The sequence below is a fragment of the Apis cerana genome, linkage group LG6 (genome assembly GCF_029169275.1).
Source record: "Apis cerana isolate GH-2021 linkage group LG6, AcerK_1.0, whole genome shotgun sequence".
NCBI lineage: Eukaryota > Metazoa > Arthropoda > Insecta > Hymenoptera > Apidae > Apis > Apis cerana.
Genome location: NC_083857.1, coordinates 941,380 through 955,116, shown reverse-complemented (window position 1 = coordinate 955,116; position 13,737 = coordinate 941,380). Strand labels below are relative to the sequence as shown.

General features: G+C 17.9%; 1 protein-coding gene across 4 annotated transcripts in view; it reads left to right on the top strand.

Moving 5' to 3' along the window:
• The window catches only part of LOC107993453 (5-hydroxytryptamine receptor 1), a 386,084-nt gene that overhangs the window by 143,644 nt on the left and 228,703 nt on the right, over window positions 1–13,737 (top strand). For all 4 annotated transcript variants that reach the window (XM_062075899.1, XM_062075896.1, XM_062075897.1 and 1 more), the window contains 2 exons: window positions 3,980–4,275; window positions 6,700–6,943. In XM_062075899.1, coding sequence (XP_061931883.1) covers window positions 3,980–4,275; window positions 6,700–6,943 — 540 coding nt within the window. The remainder of the gene's footprint in view (window positions 1–3,979; window positions 4,276–6,699; window positions 6,944–13,737) is intronic.

The following is a 13,737-nucleotide window of genomic DNA, read 5'->3' as shown; positions in this document are numbered from 1 at the left end:
TAAAGTTAAACAAAAATGTCAAGTATAAGTCAATGTTGATAATTTTATTAAATGCGTGTTCATTTTTTATATTTTATCATTATCATTTATATAATTTCATCTATGCGTATAACAATAAAAAAATATTCTATATTATTTATTTACTGAAATAATTTTCATTTGTTACAAGATATTTATTTTTTTTCTATTTTTATTTATTGAATTATTGCAAATACATCTTATTTTCAATTAAAATTTCAATCTTATGTAAGATATTTTATAAATCTAATTTCAATTATAAGTTCAATATAATTATAATACTATAATTATAATTATAAAGCAATAAGTTCTTAAAAATAAAATTTTATAGGATAAAATTGAATGATTTTAAATGATGTATCACTTATTTTGTGCAAAAAAAATCCGTAAAATGGATTTTATAATCAATTTTTTTTTAAATAAAATGATATATTTATTTTTATATTTTTTTATATCAATTAAAGCATCATTTTATTTTCTTTATAGAAAAATATAAATATTTATGTCATTTAATTAATTTAAAAGATATTAATCGTATGAAAATATAAACATATGATTACCTTTTTTCTTTTTTTTGTCTTTCATTAACTAAATTTTGTAAATATAAAATTAAACTAAATTTTAATTAATTTTCAATATAACTTTTTTTTATATTTTTGAGAATAATAAAATGCATTAATATTGATATATAATATTAATATATAATATTATATATATTATATATATAATATTATATAATATATAATATATATAATATATATATAATATATATATAATATATATATAATATATATATAATATATAATATTATATTATATATATAATATATATATTATATAATATTATATATATAAAAAATGTATAATATCATTAAAAAAAATAGATATGACATTGAATCTTCAAATCATAATTTAATAAATTACGTTTTTACAATTTGTCGTAATATTTTGAATACATATTTGTTTATAATAAAAGATTCTTTATTCTTCATTCAATTCGTTTCAAATTTCTCCATTCGTTTCTGTAATTTCATTCTTATGATATAGCACTTTACTTATATATTATAAGATATTTATTGATTTCAATGTACAGAATTTGCAACTATTATTGTCTATATGTTAGATATTACGAGACTGGTGTCCTAAGCACCATTTTCGTTAATCCAACAATCTAAACATTAAATTCATCGATTTCTAGGATCTATTGTACCGATATTTAATCCAATTGCAATTGAATTTTGATGTTGGACCTCTTATTATCCTTGTACTATAATGAAAAATTTTTAGAAAAATCTTTAAAATGAATATATCTTATATTAATATCGTCTTTCTGTTTCTGAATGCAATGATTTATTTCTAAATGCAATCATTTTTTTTTATTTTATTATTGATTCATTATAATAATCTATGTGAAAAAATATTTTAATATATAATATTAAAATATAATGATAAAAAATCAACGATTTGTAAAATATTTTAACTTTCTTATGAAGAAGGTTTTCAAATTTTCTATCAATGAAAATTGTGAAAAAGTATTTCGTTTCTTTATGTTTTCTGTAATATAATTAAAGTCATTATTTATATTATTATAAAAAAATTCGTTCTTGTTACATTTAAGATATTAATATATTATTGTTTATTAACATATTATTATATATTTTCAGTATCTAAAAAATTTTTATTTTACAGTAAAATAAGAAAATATATTTACATTTTATACATTAACATTTTTATAACAAATTCCGCGTAAAATAAATATAAAGATGATATTAATTTATTTGTAATAGAATTAGCGTTTACAAATTTATGCAATAAATTTTTAAAGCCATTTTTAAAGTGTTTATATTATCTATGAAATATGCAATTTATAAGAAATATAAAATGTTTATAAATATGATTTCTTGTATATTTTATCTTAATATAAATTTTTTCAAGATAGATTAAATTTTATTAAATCCTTATACTACTCAGTTTGTTCCTTTTTCTTAAAATTATCTTATATTACTTATCGAATGTCTCATTTTCGAAATATAATCCATCTCCATTGCGAAAATCATCTTGGTATTTAGATGAATATTTTAATATAGATAAATATTGAAATTGCAATATCTTTATCTTGTAATATAATAGTAAAGTATTAAAATTATTGTCTTTATTGACCTGATTAGGAATAACTTTAATAATATATCCCATTATTTATATATATATAACTAGTATTCGTATTTAAATAAAAAATAGTTCAAGAATAAAATAGAAATTTAATAATCGAATTAATCAATTAAAATTTCATTTCAGAAAATAATTTATATAATAAAATTCAACTGCATTAAAGATTTATATAATTATCATATTTTCTTTAACATAAACAATAAATCTAATTATCAATTTTCTATTACTATTAACAAAATTTTATTATTTTTTCTCATAAATTTCACTTTCAAATACTAAAAATATCAAAGTATAATATTGATTGACGATTAGAAAAATAATTTTAAAAACAATACAATTTTTAATTTTTTTTATCTTTTTAACAATTTGATATTATATGATTCCATTCAATTATAATAAATAGAATTATTTTTTTATTAGGTTATAATGAAAAAATAAAGAATCTATGAATCTAATCAAGTTGATTAGAATCTATGTAGCAAATCTTAATTTCAATATATAATGTAAATACAATATAAACTTTGAAAATCTTTATAAATATTAAAATTTTAAAAAAATGCTTTATAATATTACTTTTCTTATTTATACTAATTGATTAATTAAAATTAATTAATTTATTTAACAAAATATTTTATTCTATTATTATTTATTCTATTATTTATAATAAATTTTATAATTGAAATAATAAAGATATTAATAAATATTTTTTTTATATTCTGTAGTCATTTCAATATAACACTTTTAGAATTTTTAGAAAAAATAAATGTTTCTTTTTTTTATTTATTTTATTTCTAATTTCTAATATATTGAAAGTATAATTTAATTAATTTTTTATTATTAGAAATTTTTGAAAGTGGAATGTTAAAATAACTTCACAAAGTAATGAAAATAAAAAAAAAAATTGCTGTAGATTTCAAAAAAACCATACCATTTGTGCTTTTTTGTACTTCATTGTTTCTTATCGAATATTATCAATATTGAATATTTTACATACTCAATATATATTATGCACCATACACTATATATCTTGTTTAATATATTTTATCAAATTTTTTTGCAAGGAGCACGTATATATTATATAATTGATACATCACACAAAACTTAATTATTTATCATACGGCACGCTAATAAAGCAAACTTAAAATTAATTCTATTTTTTGAAAAAAAAATTTTTATTCTTAAAATAATATATTGGCTCACAAAGATATTTGAATATTGCTTTATAGAGAAATTAATCTAATCTGAAAATTTTTAAAAATTTTTGTAAATAAAAATTTATTTGTAGGACACAATAAATTAATGTAAAATAATTTTTTCATTGACAAAAATGAAATCAATTCCAAAATTCCAGTATGTTTACATTTTAAATACATTTAAAATTTAATAATTTTAGAAAATTTGTTTACAACAGGATAATAGAAAATTAAATTCTAAACATTTTGTAATTTTGCTCTATTTTATGCCGTTGTTATGTTTAAAAAATGAAAAATACGAAACTTAAAGATTGACTTTGTTTCCATAAAATAATATTATTTATAATATTTTAATAAAAAAAATAATTTCTCTATATATAACGCATAAATTTTGTACATATTCATAAAGTTTCATTAAAAAATTGATTATTTAACATTAAAAAAGTGTTCAAATACTTTTTGTGAACTATTGCACTTTTTTTAGTAATCTAAATGCATTTATAGTGAAAAATGTGTATTTTTCATGTAATAAATAATAAATTTTTCATAGTATTATGCAATAAAAAAATATTTTTATTTTATCTTTTTTTTTCTTTTTAGGCAATACTTATCGCCTTGGTGCTCGGCAGTATCATCGTCGGAACTGTGATCGGTAATATTCTGGTTTGTGTCGCCGTGTTCCTCGTTAGGAAGCTGCGAAGGCCTTGCAACTATCTCTTGGTTAGCCTTGCAGTTAGCGATCTCTGCGTCGCTCTTCTAGTAATGCCGATGGCGTTACTCTACGAGATTTCCGGTAATTGGTCCTTCGGTGCAATTATGTGCGACCTTTGGGTTAGTTTCGACGTGCTCAGTTGCACGGCTAGCATCCTGAATCTCTGCATGATCTCTGTGGACCGGTGAGTAGTCTCCATCCAGAAATTTCCTACGAAAATTGAGTTTTGAGAATGATCGTGACTTTGATAAAGTAAATTAGGTGTTTTAATTGAAGAATCAAATTTCAAATTATTATAATTAATGGGATTAATAGATCGTTTAATGCGATTATAATAATTTTTTTAATTTTATGGATATTAATGTTATATGATATATAGTTATAATAAATATATTTAAAAAAATAAAATATATTCTTGAATTAATTTTTCTTTTTTTCTCTCATTTTTTCTAGTTTACTTCCGTATGTTAATTTTATATCCATAAAAAAAATATTAAATTTTTTATATTATTATATTTATTATATTATTAATTATTTTCAATCTATTAAAATTTTAAATTCATGAAAAAAATTCATGAAGAAAAGATAATCGTATTAAAAATTTTTAATATCATCATTTTTATACGTATTTTATATATATATATTATAATTCGAATATAATTTACTTTTTTTGTTACAATATAATATCGAAAATAAAAGTAAAAATAAAATTATTTAAAAAGATTATAATTAATTATTTGATAGTAATTAATATAATGTTTTCCACGAAATTATTTACTTGTAATTTATTCTTTTATTATTATAATAGTATCAAAATATAACAAGAATTTATATAAGTTACTTTTTCTTTCTTATATAGAATTTGAATAATAATTTTAAAAATTATTGTAAAAATTGATATTTTTGATATTTTTTTTATAAAAAATATTTAAAACTTTTCACATAATCGAATTGCTTCGAAAATAATTCACGAAAAACAGCATAGAGTTCTGAGCTAGAGTTATATTTCAGAAAGATACAGTAAAAAGTATTGTTTGATCGTATAAACGATCGTTTCGAAGAACGAACAAAAAGTAGATCACAAGTTTCTGATTCCAAGTATCACATTCTAAGAGTTTCATTGAACCAGAAATGCAGAAAATAAACAATTCCGTGACATATATTTTCTTTATACTTGGTACATATGTATGAGCTTGTAATACGGAAGCTTGCACGAGGAAAAATTACGCGAAAACAAATAAATAGGACATAGGAATTTACAGTAAAAAAAAATGAAAATTGTATAATTATTTTCTAATAATAAAAAGAATTTACTTCTAATTTTTCACATTTATTGTACAAATAATAATTTCTGTAAAATTAATTTTTAAGATTACGATCTTACGGGAGCTTTGAATTTTTGTTTGTTTTTTTAAATATATTTTTTACTTTTTTACTTTTTAACATTTATTTTTATTAATCTTTATTATATCAATTATGGTACTTTTTCTTCAATCCTATTAAACAAATATTGTTAAACAAATTTAATAAATACATAAAAAAATAAATATATAAAATGATTCATTATAAATAAACAAATTAAGAATATTTATACAATGATATTTTGTAATTGATTCAATAAAGATTGTGGACATTTTCGATCATATGCAAACATTAATGAAATCTTAAGTTTGAAATCATTACTAAACTTAATATGTAATATATTAAAAATTCATAAGAATTTGAAGAAATATAATTTTTTATGATAAATATAATTATTAACTGATAAAAACGATTTTTAATTAATTTTTTTAAATTTGCACGTATTTTTGTCAAATTAATACTTATATATCATGTTTATGTAATTTTTATTATAAGTGATTATCTACTGAGATCGAATGTAACTTGAGCCTTTATCAAAGTAAAACATACATATAAATAAACATTATATCCGTTTTGCAATTGTTTACATAAAACATGGTATTTGATATTTTTAAAATAATAATGTTAAAAATATTTATAAAAATAATAAATAATAAAGCATAAACAATAAATAACAAATTTTTAAATAAATTTTCAATATATAAATAGAAATAATATTTTATTCTTTTTTTAATAAACAATTTATTCAATTATAGAATTCATTATGATTAATTAAAACTTTAAAAAATATATCGTTCATAAAAGATTTCTAGATTTTACATAGTGTTGTAGATGAATCACAGCAATATTAAGTATCGATCATATAATGTTCATATATGAGCAAAAAATATAATATATATGATCGTTATTTTTTATTCGTTCAAGAAATAAACATTATTTGTTACAAAATGTTTTGTTAAAAATTAATAAATAATATTTACTTTTTAAATAATTTACTATATTTCAAAAATATTTTTCTTATTAATGCAAATTTTAAATATGATGCAAACCTAAATATTACTATAAAAAGTTATGTTTAATATTAGAATTCATGAAAAGAAAAAGAAATTTTATTCTTATATTTTATTCCGCCCTAATATACATCTTACATTTATTCCGCCCTAATATACATCTTACATTTATTCCGCTTCATCAAAATGAATATCATCCAAAACATTGCGAACATTGGTTTATCTTGCTGATATAGGTTCTGTGCCATAACGAAGCCGTTGAAATACGGGGTGAAAAGGACGCCACGAAGAATGATCGTCTATGTCAGCCTTGTTTGGCTAGGGGCAGCCTGCATTAGTCTGCCACCATTGTTGATTATGGGAAATGAGCACACTTATTCTGAGACTGGACCATCCCATTGCGTTGTCTGCCAGAATTTCTTCTACCAGATTTACGCCACGCTTGGGAGCTTCTATATACCTTTATTCGTGATGATTCAGGTAAGATATCGTCTACTTTACATCTATATGGATATACTTAGTAAAAGTAATACAATTTATGAAAATATCTTGATATATTTTGGTTGTTTATAGTTATAGATCATTTTAATTATAAATTACATTATTTTGTTGTTTTTATTATTTATGATTTGTTTTGGTTATTAGATATCTTGATATAAATAGTTTATAAATAAGTTATAAATATTTGAACACTTTCTTAAAAATTTATTTAAGCTAAAAATCTTGATTTTAATGAAAATTCATATTATGAATTGTATATGTAGAAAGTTTTTATATTTTTTTAATATATTTTCATCTTGGAATTTTTTCGAATATCTTATATTTTTTCTACATCTTATATTAATTAGAAGTATAATAAATTTTTAAAAAATTAAGATGGATATTTTTATTGTCAACAATTTTATTTACAAGTGTTTGTGAACTATTAAGTATTGTGAACATATAAGTATATGTTATTTTTTAAAATTACTTACTTGTTATTTTTTTATTATTTTATCATTTTATTACTTTTATAATTTTATTATTTTCCTACTTTGTTAGTTAATTATTTATTTATTAATCATTTTTAAATTTATATATTTATATTTTTTGATTAACTTTTTTTGAGTAAGTAATTACTTACAATTACTATTCTTATACTTTTCTTATAATAGATATTATTATTAATTTTTTTGTTCATCTTTGCTATTTTATTTCTTTTTTTTTTATTTTATTATTTTTAATAAAGAATAAATTTTTGCATAAATTCCTATTTATCATTTAATTTTAATTATGTATATCAATATCTAACTTTCTCATTCGACATAATAACTTAGTAAGTTAAAAATGATATGAAAATGTACATAAATCACAATGCCTAACAAAATTTAATTTTTCTGAATCAATGTGTATTTAAATTATTAATAAGTTAAAATAATAGAAATTTATTTATATAAAATATAAATTATATATATAAAATAATAGATTTATTTTTTGGTAAAAACTTAATTGTATTTTGAATTTTTAAATGTTTCTCTATTCTTTAATGTTTTGCATGAAAGATAATATTAATATTTATATTGATATATTTATTTTATTATAATATGTATTGTTCTTACTTTAATTAATTGCCAATTGATTATCGCAAAATACTTTCGTTGAATTACTTATATATCTTTGAATTTTATAAAATTTTAAAGTTTTTTTTATATATATTTTATATTTCTTTAATTATTTCAAAAAGCACATATTATATATTTTTATAACATTATATAACATTTATAACATTTGAAAGCATTACTAATTTTTATTTTTTTGACATTCAATTAATTGATCCCTTTGTAATGATATGTAATGATTTTGTAATGATTTATAATGATATTTCTATTACTTTTTTTATGTTTTAGAGTTATTAGTTGTTAGTTCGTATAGCTCATTAAATTTTATATTATGCTTTTAATATTTATATTGATGCTTTGTATTTTTAATTTTTCAAAAAAAAACAAATATCTTTTTGTTTTTAATTTAGTTTAGTATTAGTTTTGATTCCCGAGCTCCATAAATAATATGTTTTAGATTCTTCAGAATAATATTAATTGTATTATATGTAATTCTTCAAAATCTATTAATATAACTATAATAATTTATTATATATCTAATTTTTATTATATCTAATTTCTTTTATTACATTTCTTCTAGATTATTAAATTTTTCTCTTCTGTTATTTATGTGACTAGTTACAATATTTAAATATTATTTTGAAAATTTCATTCACTCAATATATAAGATAATAGGCATTGCATTTTTTACATTTTTATGTTTCCTTATTATTTCTTAAAATTTCTTTTTCAAGTGATTTCAATTTGCTTGTATTTTTATTTTCTACATCTGAAACAGTTATTTATTATTTTAGTATGTAATTTAAATCTAAATTGAATTGGATTTGAAAGATGTAAAAATTTTCATATTCAAATAAAAAGAAATTGAATAATTCATTTCAAAACTTGAATTTTTTCTTTTTCTAATTTTTTTACTTTATTTGTAAAAATATTAATATATTGTGTCATGTTTTGATTTAGTTTTCTTTTTATTTAAAAATTTGTTTTCTTTTCTTATTAGACTTTTTGATTCCTATATTTTGTCCAATAAATTCTACAATTCATTCAAAATTTTATTTTTCGACATCTATCTATATATTAATTCGATCATGGAAATAAATAGAATTATTAATATAAATACTTTTTCATTTTTGAAAATTTATTTGATCTTATTTTCATTTATTTAATAATTCGTAGTTTTATACTAAAAATTTAACTAAAAAGAAAATACGTATCAGCTAATAGATCATTTTACAAAACCGATTTGTAATAAAAAGAAAAAAAGAATAACTTTATAAAAATTTATAGATTCTTTATAATGCAAGCATAAAGTATTTGACAATAATATATCATATTTATATGAAAGTTTCATTTTTAAATGGAATTTAATAGTTGTTTTCTAAATAAAAAAAATGTTTAACATTTTTAAAATTTTTATGCAACATTATTTAATAAAAAATATTTCAAATATTTCGTAACTATTCTGAAAAATAGAAAATTTTCAATAAAGAAGTTTAATAATTACATCAAAATCATATTATTTATTGAATAGGTATTATAAAAACAAGCGAATTTCAGTTTCATCATATTTAAAAATGTTCAAATGCAATAAATTGTAATTGAAGAAATTTTCTATACTATTCTCAATACATATATTATCCATATATTAGTACCATGAAATTCAGAGATTAAATCGTAGATTTTTTTTAAATCGTTTTTAATTAGAAATCTAAAATAGACTTTATCGGAACTTAAGAAGTTCGTTCCTAAATTCGAATTTAAAAGCATTCTAGATTCTTGAGGGGATTCTAATTTCAATTATTCTTCAAGAAAATCAGAAAGCTTTAAGATATTAAGAGGAATAATTTACAAAGGATTTAATTTATCTAATTTTGCACAAATCGCATTTCATTGATTAAACTTTCTTATATTTTTATTTTAAAAAATAATGAACAAGATAATAATCAATAATAATTATTAAATAATCTTTGGCGATATATACTTCAAAAGATAGCATTTTTGTTTCAAAGAAACATAACAAATTGATAAACTTTATTAAATTAATTGAGATAATGATAATATATAGCAGTTAAAGCATCGTTAAGATTTAATAATATATGAATGATGAAAAAATTAATCATCTTAATCTAATAAAATTAATTAATATATTCAAAAGTGAATTAAATAAATATAATAATAATAACATAATAATATAATAAACATAATAAACGTAATCTATGAAACAAAGGAAATAATGATTATAATTTCTTATTTACATTAATTTGAAGTCTAGCTATAAATGTTCATTCTCATTGAAGATAATGTTATTAAAATTACTAAACAATAGTAGTCTACTTATAAATTTCCCTTACTCATAAAAGGAAAAAAAACTTTTATTAAAATTAAAATTAATAGATATACATAAATGTACACACAATAATCTTTTCATTATCAATGATAATTAATTTAGTTACTAAGAATATTTTAGTACATATAATTTTAATTAATGAAAACCATGAATCATTTTAAATAACATATATTTATTATGAAATTATATTATATACATATTATTAAATAATACATTTAATAGCGACTATAATAATTATATAAAATATATTATACATATATAATTTATAATAATATTATACATAATATTTAAATTATAATTATATATAAATATTTATATTAAATTATTTAATATAAAATTATAATTTATTCTGAACAATATTATAAGCATATATAAAAATCTATATAAGTATATATACATCTATATAAGAATATAAAAATCAAATTCCAAAATTCCAAGTTTTTAAGAATAATTCAAAAAATTGTTGGAGAAAAATTAAATGCTTTTTGTAATGTAATATATCAAACAAAATATATCAAAAGAGAATATTAGAGTTAACAATTTTTAATATTTTTCAAGAAAATTGTATTCATCATATTTATTTGAAAAAATACATCAATTATTATTACACATTTTTTTATTATAAGAATATCGATATTTCTTATATTAGCTGATGCATTAAATATTCTATTTATTTTTTTTATTGACAATGGCCAACGATATGAATAACTGATAAACTATTCAATAATAATAATGACCCTAATATGTATATATATAATCAATAACAATATCGATCCTACAATTGGAATATTAAAACTAGTATTTTTCACAATTTTTACAAACTCATATTTTTATATAAATCAACATCATTAATTTTTGAATAATAGTATCGATGGGGATTATTTTATTATTATTATTAATCGCTTATCAATCGTTCGTTTATCATTCTATTAATCTTTGATTATATTAATGTCAATTGACGAAAAAAATGTGTATTATTTTTAACATTTATTTTTAACATATTATTTTTAACATTTTGAGTTTTCAAACCTATAAAATTTGCGACATTTTTGATAATTATGCAGAAATTATCCACTGATTTCAATGAAATAATGATTTTGAAATAAATATGTTATCTATATTTTATAGTATCGGAAATATTTGCAAAACAAATATATTTTCTGGCATAGATAATCTGATAATTGTTCATATATAATCTAATTATAAATCTTATTAATGATAATACCATTTTTTTCATGTAAACAAACTTCTTGCAATTTCTGAATTTGATGAGAAATACAAGCTAATATTTCTTATTATGGAACATATTGTATTGGACGTAATAGTGTAATTTCTTACAACAAAAATGAGTTTGATAATTAAATTTTTTTAATATAATGGAAATATATATATTCCTCTACATTTGTAGTCTATATATACTTTCATCTATAATTAGCTTTCAATTTTTCATTTTCATTAATGATATTATTTATTATTTTATTTATTATTTTATGTTAAATTATATATATATAATTAATGTCATTTTCAAATGTCAAAATCAAATGTCATTTTATGTTCGAAAGCTTTTTATGAATATCTTTAAACTAATCTAAGATCAAGCAGCATTAATATGTATAATATGTATAAGGAAATTGTTCAAAATTATGATTTTAATAATGATTTCAAGATCATTAAAATCAATGAAAAGTTCTTTTCTGCATAATTACTATTTTCTTATTAATCACAATTAATCATAAAAATAAAGTAAAAATAAAGTAAAATTTACTAATAATTACAAATAAATTTTTCTTTATTCTAAAAAATTGATTCCGTAATATTTGTTATTTTTTATAAAAAAAAGTTTTACTAATACTATGAAAATATTACTATTTCATTTTCATTAATTTATTTCATAGAATCTGCTTGAATAGCTTTCCATTATTATGCGAATCAGGCAATTATTCAATATTATAAATTTATAGGTTCCCTAGTGTATTTTCGGACTATTCATTGTTCATGACAATATTCTGTATCATCTAATTACCATCGACATTATTATGTAATAATTATTTACAATAGAATTCGTTTGCAATTAGAGTCGCTTTCGTTGATTAAACAATAAAAAATATAGATTGAAATAATTGATTTTCTTGATTGAAGAAGAAACCTTAATAGAATAATAATGTGAAATTAATGAAACAAATAAAATATAATTTTAATTATTGAAATAAAATATAGTACTCAGATAATTTCAATAATTTTATCTAATCTATCTAATTTTAAATGATTCAGTAACAAAATGATTTCTTTTATGTATGTTGTAACTAATAAACATTTATTATATAACGAAATAATATTGTAATATCAGTAAAAATTTTTATAAAAACATTTTGATTTTTAATTCTTGGTAGAAAATAAGGATAAATATAAAAATTATATTTATTAAAAATATATAAAAAATGTTTATCTTTTTTATTTATATTTATTGTAAGTAAATGTAAATAATAAAGTAATATTATAATAAGTAATATTAATTAATAAGATAATATAAAGCTAAAATTTTCAATTTTAATTATTTTTAATGTGGTAAATTTTAAAAATAGTATGCACAATTTATCATTACAATAATTTTTAACAATAATTTTTTATTTCGTTCCTATTTATATATAATCAATTATAGAAATTTTTATGTATCTTACGCAAATTTAATTAATAAATTCTTATTAAAATCAACAATAATTCTATTTTATAAAATATTGAACGTGAAAATATTATTTTGAGAAAATGAAATAAATTTTTAAAAAAGTTTCCATATTATTTTTGTTTTTTCAAATATAATTTCATAATGAAAAAAAAAATTTAAAATATATAATGTAAATATAAACATATATTTAAATATATTTAAATATAATTATATAAATATAATATAAATATATAATATATTATATTAATAGAACGTCAATTATTTGAATTACTTAATTAAGATTTTAAGTAATTTAAAAAATCTTATGTTCAAATAACAGTTTATATACTGAAGTATACATATATTATACTTATGTAATTTATAACTATAATAATTATATCAATAAAGGAATACTACTGCTATAATTATTATACTTAATTAATAATTTAAAGAGATAATGGAAATAAAAACGATGCAATGTGGATGCAACAACAATTCGGATAATCAACTCAACTATATAGTTTATATTATAACTATTCAGATTTAAATGCTCTATTAACCCATTGTAAAAAATATTTGACATACTTAAAGAGATTCTCCATCGAAAATATTGCTATATATTGTATATATATTATGCATAATTCATTATATAAATGTTTTATATACA